General features: G+C 42.2%; 2 protein-coding genes across 3 annotated transcripts; both read left to right on the top strand.

Moving 5' to 3' along the window:
• The first annotated feature begins 121 nt into the window (after window positions 1-121).
• On the top strand, window positions 122-2480 carry LOC134077328 (uncharacterized). The gene is made up of 7 exons (XM_062532866.1): window positions 122-631; window positions 743-772; window positions 894-1010; window positions 1120-1166; window positions 1547-1863; window positions 2181-2250; window positions 2403-2480. Exons 1-7 carry the CDS (start codon window positions 608-610, stop codon window positions 2443-2445), a joined length of 648 nt encoding a protein of 215 aa, XP_062388850.1. The 5' UTR covers window positions 122-607; the 3' UTR covers window positions 2446-2480.
• A 487-nt stretch (window positions 2481-2967) lies between these two features.
• On the top strand, window positions 2968-16644 carry stxbp2 (syntaxin binding protein 2). 2 transcript variants are annotated; one of them, XM_062532865.1, is made up of 19 exons: window positions 2968-3064; window positions 4532-4581; window positions 4669-4750; window positions 5171-5247; window positions 5510-5585; window positions 5747-5850; window positions 6022-6170; window positions 6304-6388; window positions 7655-7785; window positions 8942-9049; window positions 9205-9262; window positions 9448-9513; window positions 9622-9702; window positions 11923-12064; window positions 12289-12395; window positions 12703-12801; window positions 13225-13310; window positions 14505-14662; window positions 15787-16644. In XM_062532865.1, the coding sequence occupies exons 1-19, from the start codon at window positions 3028-3030 to the stop codon at window positions 15861-15863; spliced, it is 1773 nt and encodes a 590-aa protein (XP_062388849.1). In that variant the 5' UTR covers window positions 2968-3027; the 3' UTR covers window positions 15864-16644. The 2 variants fall into 2 exon arrangements, with proteins under 2 accessions (XP_062388849.1, XP_062388848.1); XM_062532864.1 differs by having other exon boundaries at window positions 14502-14662.
• Window positions 16645-22545: the final 5901 nt, after the last annotated feature.

The raw sequence follows: 22545 nt of genomic DNA, 5'->3' as shown, positions 1-22545 counted from the left end.
GGTGATTATAAGAAGCTTTATGAGAATGTGTTTAGTAACCTCAAAATAGCACTGTAAAAATACAGTATTTTGAAATCTTTCATAGCATCACCACTTGATGCATTTGTTTTTAGAACTGTATGATGTCACAAAGCTAAGTGGATAGAGATTTGTTTCTGATGATTCAGTCAGTAGCACTGACCATAACAGATAATTACTTACAGACTGAATCATTCAACACACATTAAAGCCAGATGGACCATAGAAGATGGACATCGGCTCTCTTGCAAGCTCATGCCTTTGTGAGGAAACGACTTTGCACACATAGTTTCTCTGTCTCCTTGTTTCTGGATGAGCTTGCAAATGTGCCTCAAGTCACTGGATGGCTTTTTTGTAAGGTTCGCTTGCTTGACGGCAGCTTTAAGGAGGTGACCGAGAGGTGAGAGAAGGTGGATTCATCCATATTCTGAATGAATGATGTAAACCTGACAGTGGGAAATGACCCTGCTTTTGGTATTTTATTGCCTTCAGTAATGAAGTGTTTAACAACACTGTACGATGGAGGAAGGAGATTGTGTTTGAATGTGGAGCTACTGTCAACATATCAACAGGGGTCCTCGGCAACTGCATGTGTAGAGTTTCAGTCCGTAAGGTCAGATGCTGCATTTATACATTTGTTAGTGTTGTATAATTCCTAAGAAATAAATCTACTTAAAGTCTACTAAATCTACTGTTCTTTCTTTACATTAACTGTTTCCTGCAGGACAGAAAGGGAGGAAGATCTTACAAGAAGGTGAAAAAGTTAGGAAAGTCTACACATTGATCAGAATCTGATAAATATGATCAGATATTTCATCATTTATTTTTGCGTGTCCCTACATTACCACTTGCCACTCTTTTCCTCATAATACCAGGTTGGCTACGTAGACTTAAATCTTGTTGAGGTTATTGGCTCTGGTTATGTGACTCGACACTGCCTCCTGGAGGGATACATGAGCAAGCACAGCAAGTTAGACAACTCATTTCTTAAGGTTAGAAAGAACATATTTATGTTTTCCATAATTTAGACATTTTTGTATGTAATTTATAAATAGGTGCACTAGAATTGTGGGGATAACATATACAATGTTTCAAATACAGATCGGATTGCAGGTGCAACTTCTTCAGGGAGATCCCTGTTTCAGAGTGTAAGATCACGTCAGCAATTAACAATTGCATGTTCTTTGCATAACCAAAAAAGCATAATCAGAGTATATTTCATGCAAATATTTCTGGTTATTGTAATTGTCATTATTATGGTTATTATTAGTAGTCTGTCGATATGATTTTGATTTATTTATCTTAAAATTGTTCATTTGAATGCTAATTTTAAGATTTATTGTTATAGTTGTCACTTTGGATAAACGCATATGTTAAGTGAACAAAAACACAAAACACATTTTTATTTCATTAACATGTCTCCATGTCCTCAGTCTTAAAAGTATATTTAACATTGTTGAGGAGTGTGAACTTGTATATCAGCATCAATAATAGTCTTGTGACTTGTTGTGGTTGTTGTCTTACGTAGACTTGTGCAACCAACAGTGCCCACATTCCCCACTTTCCCCACCTTCACCACAGCCATGCTGAGTGAGGGGTCGGTAGTGTCTCCACTGGAGAGTAAGCCCAGTAGGGTTTCAGTGGAGATCCTGAGAGATCAGGTAGAGGTCAGTAGAGGGCCAGTATGTGAGGCCTTGCGTCAGAACCTAGAGGGGCAGGAGAGGGCACTGGTGACAGAGCACCTTACTCGTCTAGAGCAAACCCGCGTGGATGCCTGGGAGGTGGTGGAGCAGCTGTGCCATGAGCTGCTTGGCTCTGACTTAGAACTCTCCACATCTATTGAGGGTAAAAACATATTATGTGTGTTTTGTCTGCCATCAAGGTTACAGGTGCCGTACTTGGTTTCAATGCATTATTATACTTTTGGCAAATTCATGCAAAACTTGCCGTTTAATATATTATGCGTAGTTGCTTCATAAATTGGAGGCAAAGTGGCTCCTACAGTACTAAGCAATAATACATTTCTAGTTATGCAACCACAATATACATCAATATTGTACCAGCTGTTACCTTTAAGCGTACATGCTCAAATGAAAAATTACAGTCTATGCAAAATGTATGGATTAGGAAAACAAACTGTGCCTAATTGGTTATTTGAACAGATGCAGGACTAGCACTTTATGTCAGCGAAGATGGCTCTACAACTCTGGGGGTTTCTCCTCAAGAGAACAGGTAGGCCTACAGTACCCATGCATGTATGGCATAACTTAATGGTGCTCCTATGGGTTTCATGTAGCCTACAGCCTAGAGGTGTTTTCGTTCCATTCTGCACTTGGAATTTGCGAAATTCATCATAAATACCTTTTTCTTTCTATTTTTTTCAGGGACTCCGATAATGGAATGGATAATGTCATCATTATGAAATAAAAACTCCATTTAACTTAATGAGGGTTTCTGGATACAAGGATACAAGGAGGTTTATTTGTCACATGCATATGATTACTAAAGTAAAAAATGCAGTGAAATTGTCTGTTTCCTTCGCCTATTGTGGGAAAAGGGTAGGCTAGTAAAGAGGAGCAGGATAGGTGCAAAAAGCATTTAAGTGAATGGGTAAGAGTGAACTTGGCCAAATTTGCCAAGCATTACTGATGTAGTAGCCTAGTCTAAATATTAACAATTAAATCACCTGGCTGTGGAATAGCAACTTGATGTTGGGCTTGATAGAATGTGTAGGCCTGGTAAGAAAATTTTGTGTGACGCAACTTGCTTTTTTGCACTGGGTACAAGATAGAGCAACTTTATCTGGCAACATCAGCTCATACAGGTAGCGTTCTGGGACAGAAGTAGATTGCATGGGTAGCCATGTGTAACCTTCATATCTCGGCGCAAAAATATACTCCAAACCATGCAGTGGGCGAAGAGAGCCTGCGGATATGACGCAGATATCATGTATTTGGTAGCCACTTAGAAAGTTCCTGCAGAGAAATCGTTATACCCGGAAGTGTCAAGATGGCCCCAAGTGGACTGAAAGCCGTTGTCAATGAGAGTGAGTAAATATTAATTGTTTACAGTCTTAAATCATCTTAACAGAGAGATTTATGTTTATTGCTCCATCGAAAGGTTATTTTAATGTTCACGGGCCAGAAACACAGTGCGTTTTTAGCCAACAATCTAGTGTTAGCTGGCTAACAGGTTACGTCATTTAAAAACACAGGGGCGCAAGCTTCCTTATTCCCTAAAGACAGCGATAAACAAAGTCATCAATTTAAACTTTTGTGGTGGTATGGGTTAATTTGATTATATATAATTGCCTTAGTGTTATATTCATATAAAGTAGGTATGTGCGAAAGCTCGGTTTTCAGAATGAATTGCACTATTTTAGTCTCTGTCACCCACCTGTCTCAGTGTCTTGTGATTAAACTCGAGGGTGGCATAGTGGCAGTCACTTATTCACAAATTCGACAGATGGTTTAAAGGAGGCTTTAGGGGAACATCGTAAAAACATAATGGATGGTTACAACTTGTCCAGCATTGTAAACTTTGAATTTACCTTCATTTATTTCCTTGTTAAGACATGGCTCTTACAAATTGATAGCCCTCAATAAAGCAGTGTCATTTTGTTTAATAATGTGCAGGATTTGGAATGCTATTAATTTTACTTTGTGAATGTAGGCTACAGGAACTTGAGGTTAACTTCCTCATTGCACTTTTATATATTTCTCTAAGAGGGCCACAAAACCTCAAATCACCGTGGGCATTAGAGCATGAACATTGACAAATGGAACTAATGGAGTAGGCTAGTTATTACATTTATTTGGGTTTGGTTGAGTTTCTTGAAATACTAGCCACCACAACTGGGCTTAACAGACACAGTTCAACTGGTTTTACTGCAGATGTAATCTCCTTTCTTTGGCCTTTTCTGTGATAAACCAGGACGTTAGGAAACCAGGACAACAAAAATGCTTCCTAGTTATTCTTCTAGTCAGACAGATGACCATTTGAACAAAGGAAACAGTGATGGCCAAATCAACTGTTACTGGTTACTCACAATAGAGTTGTTTTAGTCTCTTATCAATGACTGGGGACTGTTAGCTCCACATGTCATAATATGCTTGTCATTTTTCATGTGCTCTGATCTCTTGATTCCATTCCACTGACTCCTTGTGATTCCTTGTGGTGGATCAAGTTGCCTAGTGCTCTGCGTTCCTGCGATAGCTTTGGTTCTTTCAAGAGGGGTCTAAACTGACTTATCTGTTCAGCTTACACCTAATTAATACTTTTGTTATGGTATGGTTTCTATGTTTATGGATTCTTTTTATTTTCAATATTTTATATTGTATTGATATTATGGTTATTAATCATTTGGTTAATGTAGTCTTCACAACTTTGATTGAAACGGTTTACTGTTAATTAAACTATTATAATATTCATATTCTGTAAGTCGCTTTGGACAAAAGTGTCCTGTTAAATTCTATACCCATAACCATAACTATAACCATTCTGCTCTTCACAGAGATTATTAGCGGTGTGATCAAGAGTGTGAAGAAGGATGGAGAGTGGAAGGTATTGATTGAAAAATTGATGATATTGATTTTTTTTAAGCTTCTTATAATTGTTGAGTCATTCATCTCTTTTCCTTTGCCCTGTCAGGTGCTTATTGTGGACCATGTCAGTATGCGGATCCTCTCGTCCTGCTGCAAGATGTCTGACATCATGGCCGAAGGAATCACTAGTGAGTTCAGGAAATGACGACACTGAGATGTGCATGATGTGTTGGGTTTTGTCATATAAAAGGAACTTTTGGGGAAATTAGCTTGTTTGCTCTCCACCCCAGAATTAGGTAAGAGGACACATACCCTTCTCTTAGCATAATTCACTGGAAGTAGGTTGCACCAGGTAGCATTTAGCTACAGGCTAATGGGTGTAACCCACTTTCAGTGAATTATGTTAAGCTAGGTTAACACTGTTAGAGCGAGTTATTGGGAAATGAGATGGGTATGTACTCTTATCTTACTTTGGGATAGACAGTAAATGAGCTAATTTGTAAAAAAGCTGTCATTTTCCTTCAAGAGTAATACAGAATAATATGTCTGGGAACCTATTCTGAAGAATGAGGAAAAGCACTTTAATATGAACTGATTTGTGCCTTCAGTTGTTGAGGACATCAACAAACGCAGAGAGCCTATCCCTAGCCTCGAGGCCATCTATCTGATTTCCCCTGTCAGGAAGGTGAGGAGTGGTCCTGCTTTTATTCCAGTCTAGAGATTGTTAATTTAGATCCTATGCTTAATATGGTATAACCTCCATGGATTAATCCCTAGTCCTGGACTGAAAGAGAACTTCAATGGCGATTTCCATTGAGGAAACATTTTAGTCCAGGACTAAAGGTTAATCTATGTATGGAGAACTAGCCCTTGATGAGTGCATTAAGATGGTTTCATTATTAATATGTTAAGCTTAATTTAAACTCACCAATAACCTTTTCACACAGTCCATCCAGAACCTGGTGAATGACTTCAAGGATGCTGCCTTCACGTACAAAGCAGCCCATATCTTTTTCACTGACAGTAAGTCGTCACGATCGCTATCTTTCATGCTAATGCTACACAAGTCAGATTCAGTGCAGAAGTGCAGAATTAATTTGTAGCCATGAATGCTGCATCTCTTATATGCGCTTTGTGGGTGTTTTTGAAATGATAATTCTCTCCCTCTCTCATTAAATTTGCAGCTTGTCCCAATGATCTGTTTACTGAACTTGGGAAGTCAAGGGTATCACGAGTGATCAAGACACTGAAAGAAATTAATGTGGCTTTCTTGCCCTATGAATCACAGGTGTGTGTGTCTCTCTCTCTGTCTCTCTCTCTCTCTCTTTCTCTCTCTCTCTCTCTGTACCGCCCTACCGAGAACCAGTGTTTGCTTTTCCAGTGGCCACAGGGCATGGACATTCCTCTTCATCTTTCTTTCTGTTTTTCTTCCCCTCTCTCTCTCTCTTTTTCTCTGCAGGTGTTTTCTTTGGATGACTCCAGCTCTCTGCATTCCTTCTACAACCCTACGGCTAACCAGGACAAGACTAAAATGATGGAGGCTTTGGCCGAGCAGATCGCCACCCTGTGTGACACGCTGAAGGAGTACCCTGCCATCCGCTACCGCAAGTACGCCTCTCTTCGCCCTCGCAGGGCCTGCACAGCCCCTTCTGTTTGCGTATGAAAATATGATCCTCTTAACAACGCCCTGTTCCTAATAGTGTTGACCCAGTGCTTTTCTGTTTTTTTGTAAATGTCAAAGGGGCCCAGATGAGAATCTGGCCCTGGCGGAAATGGTGTTGGACCGCCTCAATGCCCACAAAGCGGACAACCCCAGCATGGGAGAGGTAAGGAGATCTCCCGCCAGCGCTCCACTGCAATGCTTCAGGATCTTTTACAGTCGCTACACTTAAGCAATAAGCCCTGAGAGGCGATTCTCTATTGTGAATATAGCACAGCTGAGGGGTGTGGTTAGGCACGAAGCAACTGAAGCGAAGCAAGCTCTTTGTTGTCTTATTAGAATCAGAACAGAATCAGAATCAGCTTCATTGTCCAGGTTTGTGTAAACAAACAAGGAATTTGACTCCGGTTAATCTGTTGTGTCTAGCACCTATACTATGTTTAGATTATGGATGATGGATACTGGTGTGAATGATTTATTTTCTCATATGGGGTCTTCATTTCTTTTTTTCACCCCCTTTCCTTTTGAAACTATTTTCTAACTGATGTTCTGTGCTGTCTATGGTAGTAATTAATAAATGCTCTGTGGTGGTTTATTAGAAATGATGTTGAGTCAGCACTTGTGAACACCCCTCAGTTGTGAAAATCACACTTGTTCTGTATATAACTTCCTGTTCACTGTGTAAAAACATAGTGCTAGCTAGCAATACTATATTTTCTTTCTTGCTTTTTTCTTTCTCTTTCTCTCTCTTTTTTTCTCTCCCTCTCTCGTGCTCTTTCCCTCAGCTGATATTTCCCTGAGCCTAAATGGAACTCTGCACAGCGTAAGCCTTTTTTCGAGTTCTTTTTTATTTTTTTCCTTTTCCATTTCCTGGTCTGAGAATTCCATAGCCTGAATAGAAGCTTCCTCAACCTCCTGCTCATATGCATATGACACCTTGTGTCCACTGCTGTCCACTGCTTTGACTTTATCGCTTTATGGTGTCTAAAGCCACTTCCCTGCCACTTTAGCATACTAATTATGACTATGTGTTTATGTTTTCTTCGAGATGCTTGAGTGATTCGTTTCAGGTACCATGCTACGGGTTAACTCCCAGCACCTGGACAGGATATCTGCTTTTCATGCATTTTTGACATACCTCTGAGACATTGTGCCCTGGTGGACGTCTTAACTGATCTAAACCATGTGTGTCACGACCGTGTCTAGCGGTCTTAAAGTGCAAGTGTTCTAAAAAAAATGCACCACGGCTCCCTCCAGAGAAACACTAACTCGCATGCTGCATCATGCATGTGTTGAACTGTGATGTTTGATGGCGATGGCTTGCAGTAACCTCTTTCTGTCAGCTTAGTAAAAAAAAAAAAAAACAGAAACAAAGAGGAAGTGTCGACTGTGTCTGTGTGTGTCGTGACCCGTTGTTGCGTTGGGTTATCAGGGCACAGACAAAGCTCGCTCTCAGCTCATCATTGTGGACCGCGGCTGTGACCCCATCTCGCCCATCCTGCACGAGCTCACCTTCCAGGCCATGGTGTACGACCTGCTCGAGGTCAACCAGGACATCTACAGGTCAGTCTCCCTGCACTGCCCCCTCTCTCATTACATTACATTTAGCAGACACTTTTTGTCCAAAATGACTTGCATACAGTATGTCAACTATATTACAAGAGACTACATACATTGTCCCCGGATCAACTTGGGGTTAAGTGCCTTGTTCAAGGGCACAACGGTGGAAGCCGGTTATTGAACCGACACCTTTCAGGTTACCGCGCGCTAGCGTAGCTCTTTAACCACTACACTACCACCGTCCCACTGTCCCTCTATCCCCATCACTGTCCCTGTCCCGTATGTCAATGAGGACACTATGAGGAGAGATGTGACCGGAGAAGCTCTGGTAGCACAGTGAAAGAGAGAGAGCTTTTTGTATGGCTTTGTTGTGGGATCGTCTCCCTTAAGGATTCTTCCTCCTTGAAGAGTTTAGTCACTGCTGATGGAGGTAATTAAGACTCAATTAATCAAGCCCTGCAGGATTACCTGGAAATGAGAGCCAGACGTGCAGGATTAGGTCTAGAGTTAAACACAGTTGGGCTCTCTCTTTCCCTAAGGAGCCCCGTGCTGGTCACGCTCAGTGAAGACGTTGTCCTCAGCGTCTCGTCAGCTGTTGCTGTGATCAGGAAGGAATGTAATGTCCGCAACACTGATAAATTGCTCCCGTTTAATGAGAAATGCAACGTTTCTGTTGCTGTGATCAGCCACACGTGACTGTGGCCTGGCTGTTGTCACCCCAGATAACAGCGTCTGCTGAATGAATACAAATGTAATTGAACATACCTCTATATGTATATTGTTTATATCTCTATATGTCTCTGCATTATTGGTTGGTGTTTTTTTGTGTTAATGTATGGTGTTTTTTTTGTTTTTTTTTGTCTAATCTGTGTCTCAATCTCACTCTCTCGATTGCCCAAGGCAAATTTCTCCACTTGGAGACAATAAAGGCTCATCCTATCTCTTGTACTGTACAGTAATTTCCTGTGCATTAGCCTTATTGTGTATGAGTCCCAGGACAGTGTTTATGCGAGTTGAAAGAAACAAAACCATATTAATACCACATTAACTGCCGCTGTGTTATTAACATCATAGCTGAAGAAATGTAGCCAAATCAATGTATAAGCCGCAGTAAATAGTTGGGAAATTGCAGTAATTGTATGTGTAAATGTGTGTGTAGGTACACCACCTCTGGCATCGGCGACTCGAAGGAGAAGGAGGTGCTGCTGGATGAGGATGATGACCTGTGGGTGCAGCTCAGGCACATGCATATCGCCGACGTCACCAAGTAAGGCCCCAGAGCCCTGGGAGAGGGCCGCCCTCGTGGCGGTGGCGCTGGTGCTGGTGGCGGTGGTGCTGGTGGTGGTGGTGATGTTGTTGACAGTAAATGTGAAGTTTGGTTTGACACGTTCTCGCCTTCTGCTCTCTGTGCTTGCTTGACAGGAAGGTGACAGAGCTGCTACGCACCTTCTGTGAAAGCAAGAGGATGAATACAGACAAGGTGCGGGTAACTGGTGACTGTGCTGTTTTTTTTTTTTTTTTTCTGTGCTGCTCAAAGCATGAACGTCGCCACAAAATGTTTGTTTTTGTGATTGGTTTTTTTTATTACCGTTTGTATTGATGCCATTATTCATGTGTCCGTAATTTACAGTATATCTACGTATTTCTTTTGCTCCTGTTCTCCAGGCCAATATCAAAGATCTCTCTCAGATGCTGAAGAAGATGCCGCAGTACCAGAAGGAGCTTAGTATGGTTGGTGTATTTAAAAGATAACAATATAGATGTACTCTTCAGGACCCGTATTGAGCTCATCATCTCTCTGTAATGGTAGATTTGAAATGCCTTGTCTTTGGCTTGCAGTACTCCACTCACCTGAACTTGGCTGATGCCTGCATGAAGGTGTTCAAGACCAAAGTGGACAAGCTGTGTGCGGTGGAACAGGTGAGCGTTACCTGTTCAGAACAGTGCCATCACTGGAGATGAACAACTCCATACAGTACATAGAATATAATTTCCACAAGTGAATATTGTATTTGGATTGCTTTGTTCTACCATTCCAGGAGCCTGAGGTACCACAATTGAACTTTATTTACCTCAGTGTTCACTCACTTGTGTTCTCACCATATAGCTTAATTGTTTGAATTCACACAGGCTGATCTACAGTAGCTATACAGTAGCTTAAATATCCATAAACATCTGGTCTAGTAATAGCAATATACTGTGTATGCATTTTTTTTTTATGTAACACACATTACCAGACTGTCCATGCAGCTTCCCAAACAGCTTAGATGTTGAGCATCTAGGCAGTGTGGACTTATAGGAGATGCATTAACACTTCCCCTCATCCCCGTCACTAAGCCGTCACTCAGTACACACCGTGTCTGAAACCTCCCGTGTATGACACTTATAACGTTTGCATAACCGCTTTACCGCCATTCTCAGAACATCCGAACCTGCAGTGGTGTTACTTTACAGCGTTTGGCGACTTGGGCCATTAAGTCCACACTAGTCCAGTGTCCATCTGTACAGTTCAGAGACTCTTCCGCTGGTCTGGGACAGTAGTGGATTTATTGTGTGTGTGTGTCCCGGCTGGTGCAGTCTAAACCAGTATCCGCTTCCTTCTCTCTGCCACCATCCTCTGCCACCATCCTCACCCACAGCTGTTCCCTTTTTTTATCTCAGGATGCTTTCCTCTTTATTCAGCTTTGTGTGTGTGTGTGTGTGTGTGTCTGTGTGAGTGCACGGCACGCAGATGTTTGTTAGGCATACTGTGAGTTTTTTTGTGTGAAAGTCTGTGTGTGCGTGTGTGTACACATATGTTTGGTAAGCATACAGTAAGTGGTTCAGTGTGAAAGTGTGTACAGATGTGCTTGGTAGGTATATACTAAGTGTTTGTGTGTGTGTGTGTGTGTGTGTGTGTGTGTGTGTGTGTGTGTGTGTGTGTGTGTGTGTGTGTGTGTGTGTGTGTGTGTGTGTGTGTGTGTGTGTGTGTGTGTGTGTGTGTGTGTGTGTGTGTGTGTGTGTGTGTGTGTGTGTGTGTGTGTGTGTGTGTGTGTGTGTGTGTGTGTGTGTGTGTGTGTGTGTGTGTGTGTGTGTGTGTGTGTGTGTGTGTGTGAACTGGATGAACTCTGGTTTTGAGAGCTTGGATTACGCTCCTCATCCCTGTCTGTAATGCACAGCTGTGCCCCTTGGCATGCTATTTCAGAGACTATTGATGTGGTTCCATGCAAATGATGGACACTGGTTCACTCTGATGCCAGTACAATTGTTTTGTCTATCAACAGTATAAAGTAATCACAACTCCAGCCTCTGGTATTGTTTTGGAACATTTTCCTATTTGAGCGAGGTGGCTGGAGGTAGAGTGACTCTCCATGGAGTAAACCATATTTGAATGGTTTCAGCGTCCAACAGAAGAAAATCTCCATCAGTGTCCAGCGCTTTGCGCGTGTTTGTGTCTGATAATGGAACTCTTGAAACGGTCTACGTGTGAGGATCTGATAATGGAACTCTTGGAACGGTCTCTATGTATAGACCCCTGCTGAGCCTACGTCACTTCGTTCGCTGGCGGCAAAACAACCATCAACTGCCATCAGCGACAACACTAAACTCATCCGATATGTCATTGTATTGTAAATCTTAGACATGACCATTTGGGACATAGTTATATATCCAATGATCTATACACCCGCCACTTCTCCTTACTGTATATGCTCGGTTTTTCAATAACGTAATTATAAATATCTGGCCATTCAACGGAGGGCAATCTTGCTACGTCTTCTTTCCATTCACTTAGAATGGGGATCTGTCAGAATGATCCCACCTGATAACGTACGTTTTTTCAAAGTTTTTTCAAATAATCCTCCCAATCCCGTACACTGAGTGTATGTACATACTATTTTATATCGTTAGCCATTTCATCAAAGGTTAATTACGGACTAATTTTAGCCGCATTACTAGTGCTTTTCAATAGCCGTCTAACTTTTCTGCCGCCACTGACGTCACGCCACTCCGAATGTTTATCCGTTGTGAAGGGGTCTATAGGATCTGATAATGGAACTCTTGGAACAGTCTATATGTGTAGGATCTGATCATGGAACTCTTGAACCATTCTGTATGTGTAGGATCTGATAATGGAACTCTTGAACCGTTCTATATGTGTAGGATCTGGCCATGGGGAGCGACAGTGAAGGAGAGCCTCTGAAGGACGCCATGAAGAGCATTGTGCCGCTGCTGCTGGACACGGACATCAAGCCCTACGACAAGATCAGGATCATTCTGCTCTACATCTTCCACAAGAAGAAGGGTGCGACCTCCACACCTTGCATGATGTCCTCTGGAACTCTCTGTTTATTAATGAATCTGGGTTTTTTTACAAGCTCTTTAAAAAAGAAATATTGCAGTATTGGATGATGATGATGATGATGATGATGATGACGACAACGGTGACGAAGATGGTAGTGATGATGATCTTGATGATCTTGTTTCTTTCTCTCTGAAAACCGTCATGTCTTTCTCCTCCCCGAGCAGGCATTGCCGAGGAGAGCCTGACTAAGCTGATCCAGCATGCCAACGTCCAACAGGACAGCAGCATCATCACCAACCTGGAGCTCCTGGGCTGTCCCATCATCAGCGGGGTACGCCTCAGACTAGCTCCACTGTTCTCACGGCTCACGCCTATAATCATAGTGATGATGATGATGATGATGATGATGCATTGGTTTTTTTATAGCACATTTAAAAAAAATTGAAAGATGCTTCACAATTTCACATAGACACACAAGTTACAAACATACACACTCAAGATACATGGACAGAGTTACATAAACAGAATACCTGTATGCACAGGTGCATGGACAACTAAGTCCTGTGTCTGTTGCTCTCCAAAGCAGTGTGACTGATGTGGTGTCCATCCCTGTCTCGGAACATTTCTGTCCATCACAGGGGAAGAACGCCGGAAAGACCTTCCCTGAACAGAAGGAGCGCACCGAGAGCACCTATGAGCTCTCCAGGTGGATACCCATCCTGAAGGACGCCATGGAGGTATGGGGTCAGGGGTCGGGGATGGTGGGGTGAAAAGGTCACGGTCAAGAATAGCCCTCTGAAGTTCGCCTACAGAAAAAGTTGCCGTCTTTGAACTGCAGTATCTTGCGTTTTTTTTCCTATGAGGATTTTTAATTATCGCACGTCGCATGAAATGCAGAAACACACTCTTGTCCTCTGCCATCTAGTGGGTAGTGTGATCTTCGGTACGTTAAGACAGGAAACCTAGATTTTCGCTACCCCAAAGCTAACTTGCAATGCAACTTGCCATAGGCTGTTAGCTTCAATTAACACCTGGATTTCCATATATGGCCAAAGATGGCAGCTTTGGTTACTTTTTGTAGGCGAACTCCAGAGGTCTGTTGCCATAGTGTCGTGTCTCTTTCTCTGACGAGTGCACATGCCACCTCTTGTGTGTTCTAGAACGCCATAGAAGACAAGCTGGACCGGAAGCTGTGGCCGTTCCTGTCGGACCCTCTCCCAATCTCCACCCAGCAGACGGCAGTGAGGTATGGCTCTAACGGGGAGGGGTACAGAGCTGGGCTGTGTACTCATGACTGAAAACCAGACAGTGAAGCATTCTGAGTGGGAGATTATATGTGAAAGCTTAGAGATTATGGTTAAACCGAAGATTGGACATGGTTGATGATATTAATTGTCTTTGGCTGAGTTAAGTGCTTTTATCAACTCTCAAATAATTGCTTAAGTATATAATATTGTATAGCCTTTGTGCCTTTATTCAGATAGGACAGTGTAGAGTGTGAGTGAGAGAGAAAGATGGGGTGAGATGGGAAAATGACGGCGGGTTGTTTTCGAACCGTTGTCCCTGTGGGCACTTGGAGCCCTTCCACAGCGCCCCTTCCCATGTCATTTTTAAAGCAACACTAAGGAGTTTTTTTGTACCCTAAAATAAGGTTTCCAAAATCTTTTGTGGTTCATCAACTCGTATCAGGGTGAACAACACTTTCGCATTTCGCCATTTACTTCGCAGCCCACTATCGGCTATTACAGCACTAACTGTAAGTAACTGTAAGTTTACCAGATCGGGTAGCGGATCTGTAGTTCGATGGAATGAGACATAAGAAACTACAAATTTGGCTTGCTTTGATGTCGCAATACATCATACTTGCATAAAGTCATGCAACATACTCTACCTTGTCTGTGGACATTGTTATTTGCTGGATAAACAAATAACAAATTTGAGTGGTTTGACTATCTCACCCATCGGATTCTAAGTTCACAGCTGTTGCAAGTTGTAAGTTGTTTAAGTCGCTGTTACATCGCTATAAGTGTCTGTTAAATGAATGCATTTAATATTTTCTGTATGGGGATTCTCTGGCAGTTGTAGAAAAATAAATAATTCTGAAATGGATTTGGAAATATGTACTTTTTAACTATAAATTGAGAAGTACAGTAGTCCTCTGAGATCCTCTGCAGGATGGGACCGGCCTGATTCTTATCAGTTGTCTCCTTCTAAGCCCTGGCTTCTGAGTACATCTGTTATTACTGTAGATAAGCCGTGTGTTTTTGTATAGCAACACAGTCCAAGAGGGGTCAGGCACTTACGCTGAACATGATAACCCCAACACAATTCACATCACGTGCTTCATGTCATGTGGAAAACAAGAGATGCTCTTGTATGCACCTGTGATGTACAGTACAGTTGGAAATTGTAAGAGTAACATTCATATCTCTCAAAGCAGTGCGCGGTTTGGACACTGGCACAAGAACAAGTCACCGACTGAGTACCGCAGCGGGCCCCGGCTCATCGTCTTCGTCATCGGCGGAGTGTCCCACTCAGAGATGCGCTCAGCCTACGAGGTGACCCGGGCCACGGACGGCAAATGGGAAGTCCTGATTGGTAAGCAGAATCATACTTGTTCCTGCTTAACTTGAGAATTGAGTGTGTTCACCGTTGCATGATGTTACAATGTAGGGGTGTAATGGCAGACTAAAAAATCATGATTTGGTGTGCATCTCGTTTTTTTCCCCTCATTTTCGATAGAGTCTGTAAGTACTGCTATCCTGAATTCACTGACAATATTTTTGATATGCAATGGGGACAGTATTTTGAAAAGGTGTAAAAAAAAATCTTTTATGTTAATTGACTAAGCTGATATATGTTCCAAATATGTTTGTGTGGGAACTGGAATTTAAAACCTGGTCCACAAGCTTGCAATTATAAGGGATGACCACCAACCAGACTCTGAAAAGGAGGACAAGTTGTGTCTGAAAGTCAGGACCAATTTTCCAAAATGGGACACCCCCATGGGCCATGCTCATGGGCCTACAGTCAATCACACTGTTGTGCAGAATGTTAAGATGGAAAGACAATACTGGAAATGTAGATAAAGGGTCATTATTAGGCATTATTTAAAAATAATGATTGGCCATTATAAACGCTGATAATGCCTAATATCGGCACACCGATTTATCGGGCTCTGCTTTACTCCCCTATTACAATCGCATGATGCAAACTAGAAAAGCACTCAGAGAGCGCAGACCTCCGCCTGTATTGTTCTTCCTAGGTTGTCATACATTTGATTTCATACATAAACTATTCAAATTGCCACCACGTGGCCATACCATGCCATTACACCACTAAGCGAAACACATAAACGGCTCCGGAATCCCAACGTTTCCTCCTTGGGTCATGTCTGACCTTCCCTGAAAACTTCATCGAAATCCATCCATTACTTTTTGAGTTATCTTGCAGACAGACAGACAAACAAACAAACAAACAAACAGACAAACAAACGCCGGTCCCCAATGAAGAAATACAGTAACCTCCTTGGCGGAGGTAATAATAACTAGGTGGGTTTACTGTACATGAACAGCCTTTGCTGCTTTGCTTTTGCAAAGTAAAACAAACTACAGCGGACAACCCGATAGACCGAGTAAAAGTATAGAAGTCACACAACTTAAATGCTGCTATGATGTTAAATTCTCAAAGTTTTTTGCTTTTTTTATGTACATTTTCTTCAGGTTCATCTCATATCCTTACCCCCACCGGTTTTCTGGATGATCTGAAGAATCTGGACAAGCCACCTCAGAGTGCTTAGGGAAATGTGCCTCTAGAGGGGCTTGGGTCAAAACACTGGGAAGATTAACTCACATAGAGTATGAAGGCCACCCTTGCGCAGAGGAAAATCTGTGATGCTGTTAACCTTTTAGACGTAATCATGGAAAGCAAACTTACTAATGATTTGTGTTTCACCGCATTCATCTTTTAGAATATATATATACATATATATATATAAATATTTTTAATACCTAAAGTAAATGACTGATGTATATATATTGTGATCGGTAATTATATTTAATTTAAAATTTAAGTTCTGAAGATGTTTTGGAGATTGTTCTTTTGTAGTTAGTGGATTTTTCCAATCTGCCTTTTAATTTTTTGTTTGTCTGTCTTGCCAATTATTGCCTTTGAAGGATTACTCATTTAACATCAGTGATTCACACATTGAAAAAAACATATTCATGCACCTGCTAGGAAGGCTTTCCTAATGTCTTTCCTACATGCTGAGCAACAGAGACCCTAGCAGTACTTAGAATACATGTGCCTTCAGTCTGTCAGAGTGGATCGGTGTGTCTGCTGTTTTTGATGTGAGAAAATGTAAGGAGGGTTTTTCCGGTTAGTCAGAAGTCTTTGTCGGGAGCAACTGTGTGCCTGTCTTCATCTTCATTTGTAAATCCTCTACTGTACATTCCCTTCTGAAAAAGTGCACTTTTTATTGTTACGTTTTACTACTGGTAGGGTGAAGTATTTCCACTTTGGGACATGGTTTCCTGTTTGCCTTTGTATTAAAAAAGAAATAAACTTAATGCAAATCCTTACCTTTTGTTGTTTACGTGATTGATTGTGACATATGAACAATGTGTACAGTATCAATTATGAATATATTTATTTATATGAAGGGTTCAGATGCAAAAGCCTCTAAATCCGTCTGACCACTTTTCTTTTAAATGAGCATTTTGTATCAGGCTCCTATGGGGTTTTGCCTACAAATCAATATTTCAGACCAGGAAGAGAATGGTATTTAGTGAGTTTTAAAGCTAAATTATTGAATTAACTTACACTATATGTGTATGAATATATGAATACATATATTTATTTATTATATGAATATATTTAGAAAAGTTCATGGATAATAAAATATTCTGGGGAAAAGAACTGATTCTTTGATGCTGGATTAGATGTTAAACCTGACTCTAAGTAAGAAGTAGCACTTTGTGTTCTAGATATTACATACAGCAGACACCATTTGCTGGATGTGGGTCTTGTTTTGGCATTTCTAACATAACATGTGACCCCTCGTTAACCTCCAGTGACTGCTCAAGCCAGACACTGCGCATTAAATGATTCCTCTCTGAAGTTGAGTCATTCTGATGTAACTTGTGACTCAATGCATGGTTGTTCCTGAAATAAAAAAAAATAAAAGATCATCCTCCCCTATGTCCAAGGATTACATGGTTTTATGTAGGATTACCAATGGCAATATGAAGCCATGGCTTGATACCTTTAATGGCTGTTGGAGTTGATATCATATAAAAGCACCTCTGACAGATGCAACCTGCTTTTATCCCTGAGAGAGGCTTCAAAGAAGCTCTTCGTCTCATCATCTGTGTACAGTCCAGTGTTCCCTGCCCAGCTTTTGCGGATATTGATGTCCATCGTATAGCGCTTTCTGAGGCGTGACAGCCTGTCATAAGAGAGCATAACAGCAGCTACACCATCACCAACATGAGAGCTGTTGATACAGATACAGAGACAGACACAGTAAACAGCAGTGATGTTCAGGTAAGCCATGACATCCTGTCCATGTCTCAAACACTTCATTTTATGTGTTGTGTTCGTCCAGCTCATTTTCATTAATGTCATATATTATGAGCAGTTGTAGTGGATTACTGAAAGCTGAAAGGCCTTAACCCCCTCTAGATAGATAGCCTGTGGGCTAAAGCGTGCTTACTTATCCTTCAGCAGGAAGCTGCTCCGCCCAGTGAGACACAGCTCTTCTCCAATATGACTCAATCGCAGCGAGGGCCAATGGAGGGGCAGAGTTGCGCCCTGGACCCCGACAAGAGGACGTCACCAAGTCCTAGCCGCTCAGACGGAACACCATCAGCAGGTCAGCAGAGCAGAGCGGAGGCTTCGCATTGCCATTGGATACTTGTTTTTGCAGCCTTTTGGTCTGTGTTTCAATTTTTAATTTCTTCTATTGATTTTGTGTGAATCTAGACCAAAGACCTCCAGACCAGCAACCATCACTTACCTTGTTTGCAGGTTCACAGGTAGAGAAACCATTATGATCATCCCCATTGCCTGTTTACATTACATTTCAAATGCAAACACAAATGTACAAATGTAAACAGTCGAAAATGTTCTATTTTAACCTTTCATTAACTTTTCAGGGCATCAGAATGGATAAGAAGAGATTCCCCATACCTCAGATTGTTCTGACTCCAGAGTCTCCCGCCCCTGTCCGAAGGGCTTGCTCCAGGCCGGCCTCTCCCACCCAGGAGGACGAAGAGGACCTGGCTATCGCTACTCTTCCTCGTTCTGCCACCTGTCCTGGATCAGACACAGTGAGAGAGGGCCTTCAGCAGAGCAATCAGGTACTGAACAGTGATTTGTCCAGTGTTAAACTGTGAGCTGACGGTAGAAATAGTCCATCTTTAACGTGTTTATCGTATTTGTATGCATTTTATTTATATTTTCCTGAGGTATGATGGAGAATTGTGATATAGATGCATAGTCTGGGGTGACATTGATGACCCTTATCCTTGGAAATCCCCTACATAATGACACTTGTTGTTTTATTACTATTATTATTATTATTATTATTATTATTATTTATTTATTCTTTAAGTTGATTGACACTTGAGCACAAGGAATTTCAATGCTGATAAATGCTTATTTATGAGTATATGATAATAAACTTGAACTTGAACTTCACCGATAGTCTGTTTTCAATGTGTGTCTGTTCTGTTGCTGTACTCTGGTCTGGCAGGCGTCCTCTCCAGGGGAAAAAGAGCAGCTCTTCTCTGTGGTCAGCCACTCACAGCGTGGCAGGATGGAAGAGCAGCGATGTGCCCTACAACGCACCAGGACACCACCGGCTTCCAACAACTCAAACGCAAAACAACCAGGTCAGTAATTGCTGCATAATCTCAATCAATCAGATCTCCCTCTTTCTCACCTCTTCGCTTCATTCTTTTTCACACATCTCAGGGTCAACCTGCCTCCCTGTCACAAATGCATATATAATGTTGGGACATTGTGTGATGTGTGGTGTCCCTCCTGGTTTTTGTCATGCAGCCCAGAATTCTGACGATTTCTTCAAAATGGTGGCCAGCTCCCAGAGTCGTCGGCTTGACGACCAGCGTGTTTGCATGCGGTCACTTCCAGGGATTCAGCCACCCTCCTGTTGCAGCCAACAGAATGGGAAGGTTGTGACATCAACGGAACCACATCATTCAGACAACCTCTGCAATGCTGTGTCCAGAGCAGGGGTGAGGAGCACCTTTAAAATGGAAGGGACAACGGTGACCGTATTTCATGGTTGAGAACAGGTTTCATAGGCTGCTACAAACCTTGAAATACCACCATAAGCTACAGTTGTTTTAGGCCCAGACAGATGTCATAATGTAAAGATACAGTATATCAAACATTTACCTTTGAGCAATAAGTTTTACATTGTATCTGTGCATTTAGCAGAGAGAAAGGCTGTCTAAATTTTCCATGTCTTAGAATTCAATGTCTTCAAAGTTCAAACCAATTGGGTTGAATTAATTGATGTACTTGATATACTGTAGCTGCTGAATTTAAGTCTTTATATACAGCATGAGTAGATGGAGAGTAAACATCTTTTGTTGTTGTTGTTGTTGTTTGTGTGTTTGTTTGTTTGCGTTGTTGCTTTTCTCAGCGTTTCAGGATGGATGAGCAGCGTTGCTCAGCTCCTGCCGTGGTGATGATGCTGGGCTCTGACAGGCTAGCCAGGAAGACGTACTCCAGACCGGCATCGCCCACTCTGGGCCTCCCCGAGGACTGCAAGCCTCCCAAGAGGTCGTCGTCGTTCAACGTCTCCTCCGAGCTAGAGGGCACCAAGTCTTCAACCCAGGTTAGTACCTGCATACACTGCAAAAAATAAAATCTAACCAAGTGTTACATTCCATTTGATATTGTTTTATAGTATGAAGACTTACCTAGCGCTGTCTCGAAAGATCATTTTGAGTAAATAAAGTAATTTCACGTATTTTCATTTATGCAGTGATATATACTGGGCTCAGATGCACGTTGCTTTCACATGACAGGGTGCAGAAGTAGGGGCTGTGGATCAAGAGAAGTTCCTCACCATCATGAAGCACACCCAGCGTGGCCGAATGGACGAGCAGCGATGCTCCCTCAATCCCAAGAAGAGTACTCCGGTTCATACCTCCTCAAGTACAAACAAAGGTCAGTAGTGGACTGACAAAGGTCAATAAGGTTTACAAAAAGATGGGAAGTTGTGTAAATTGGAAACAAAAACAGAATGTGATCATCTGCAATTCTTGTTTAAAAAAAACAAACTATAAAATCATAAAATGTATAAAAACATATTCATATTAAAAACATAGCAGCAAAAAGGACATAGACAACAAAACATTTTGAAACTGACTAATGTTATCATTTCATGAGAAATGTATGCTCATTTTGAATTTGATATGTGTCTCACAAAAGTTGGTTTGACACAAATGCTGGTAACTGAACATTTCTCTTGAAACAATTGATATCTTTGCACTATTCTCAGTTAGGGTTTACATGATTTGCAAATCATGGCATTCTGTTTTTATTTACAGTGTCCCAACAGGGTTGCGCAAATGTACGCTTTTTCCATTGCCTGAAAGTGTGCTGTAGTGTTTTAAGCAATCTAAATACATCCATCAAATCTATACCAACCACAGGACAAGATTCGGACAGCTTATTTAAACTCGTGGCCAAGGGTCAAAACCGGCGGCTTGATGACCAGCGTGCAACACTCAGCCCATTGCCAAGCCCAAATGTAGGCCCAGTGTGCTTACTTTTATCTTGTCTTGTAGATATATATATATACAGTATATATATAAATCATTTATAATTCATTGATATAATGTTTGTACAGTTCATTTTAATTACTCACTTGATGATGTTTTTCAAACTCCGATGTGTCCTCTCAGGTGGCTAAGAAGGATGGCCGCCAACTGCGCGAGACCTCTAGGTCTCCTGGTTCTAGGTCTCCTCTTACCAGGTCTCCAGCGACCCACAGAAAAGCTCGCTCCAGACCCACGTCCCCCACCCAGGCAGAGGCCTCTCTCAGGCCCCCTCCCAGGTCCACCACCTTCTGCGCCGTGTCGGACCAAGACAAAATGCAGGATCTTGGTAATCAAGCAACTCAAGTGAGTACTCTGGAGATTAGAATCGTTATTGGCATTATGTTCATTTTGTGAATACATTATGCACAATATCGCTTATATGTGAGTGTGACCAATTTTCCTTTTCTGTCTGAAGGTGACATTTCAGGTGTCCATGAGCTTTACTCCACAACAGGTAACCATAATGCCATCTTGGTGAATTTGATGAATTTGATCAAAATACTGTAGATAATTGGTAGCCTACCACATTGAAATATTATTTAAAGAATTCTAAGGATATAAAGCATCCATAGGAAGCACAAACAAAGAACACTAGTACTGATGACTTTGGATGCTCCATTGATGCGTGCTGTTCCGATGTTGTGATGTTCCGTTTATCATGTTGTTCCCACGTTATTCTCCCAGATCCGGAGAATGCAGGAGCATGAGTGTGCGCTCCCGGAGGTCTTCCTGACGCTGGGGCCCCCGGGAGAGTCCATCAGGGTCCCCCTGAGCCCCCTGCCCGGCAGGAGGCCCTCCTCTCTGGCCCTCTCCCCGGGCAGCGCGACCCACCCCTCTGGGGCCTCCCCTAAACGGGCCCACTCCAGGGACCGGCGGCCCCCACCCTCGCCCAGCAGGGCCCCCCCGAAGAGCAGCCCCATCAGCCCCATCAGCCCAGACGAGGACTACTTCTCCCTCATCCAGAGGGTCCACAGCACGCACATGCAGAAGGCTGCTGGACGAGGGGAAACAGGGAGGGGGAAAGGGAAGGGGGATGGAAGGAAAGAGGGGAGAGAGGGGGCTAAGAAGAAAAGGTGAATGGTTGGGTTTGTTATGTTGTAATAAACAGGACTGTGTGTGGACTGTATGCCATGTTCACTTATTTAGGTATTAGTACTGTCGATATTGCTAACTGACTTCTATCATCTGAGTTCAGATTTTTTTAGATATGAATTTAACTCTCTTTGTCTCACCTCTGTTTATTTTGTGGAATATTGTGTGTTGTACTTGTCCATGTGAAACTTATTGTATGTGAAGTTCTTTTCATTTTTTACCATCTGGTCAGGACAACTTTGTGTATAATTGAGCATAAATCAAATTGTAAGATTTGGTGCTGTAAGATTTTAACAGTTTTGACACCTGTCGCCTGTCAACATGTTTAGCAAGGACTATATGATCTGTCAAATCCTGTCTAATAAAGTATTTGGTTGATAGCCTGATATGAATACCTCCCAGAAAAGACGCACGCACGCACGCACGCACGCACGCACGCACGCACGCACGCACGCACGCACGCACACACACACACACACACACACACACACACACACACACACACACACACACACACATGCATGTGTTTAAGAA

This window comes from Sardina pilchardus, chromosome 3 (genome assembly GCF_963854185.1).
Source record: "Sardina pilchardus chromosome 3, fSarPil1.1, whole genome shotgun sequence".
NCBI classification, from domain to species: Eukaryota; Metazoa; Chordata; class Actinopteri; order Clupeiformes; family Clupeidae; genus Sardina; species Sardina pilchardus.
The sequence above is the reverse complement of the archived record's forward strand: the minus strand, read 5'-3'. Positions and strand labels throughout refer to the sequence as shown.

Bases quoted from the DNA above. Each gene is read 5' to 3' on its own strand.
- LOC134077328 (XM_062532866.1), top strand. From the start codon at position 608: ATGTGTAGAGTTTCAGTCCGTAAG. The intron at 632-742 runs GTCAGATGCTGC...TGTTTCCTGCAG, and splicing joins GTAGAGTTTCAGTCCGTAAG to GACAGAAAGGGAGGAAGATC. The intron at 1,011-1,119 runs GTTAGAAAGAAC...TTTCAAATACAG, and splicing joins TAGACAACTCATTTCTTAAG to ATCGGATTGCAGGTGCAACT.
- stxbp2 (XM_062532864.1), top strand. From the start codon at position 3,028: ATGGCCCCAAGTGGACTGAAAGCCGTTGTCAATGAGA. The intron at 9,514-9,621 runs GTTGGTGTATTT...TTTGGCTTGCAG, and splicing joins ACCAGAAGGAGCTTAGTATG to TACTCCACTCACCTGAACTT. The intron at 13,311-14,501 runs GTATGGCTCTAA...TATCTCTCAAAG, and splicing joins ACCCAGCAGACGGCAGTGAG to CAGTGCGCGGTTTGGACACT.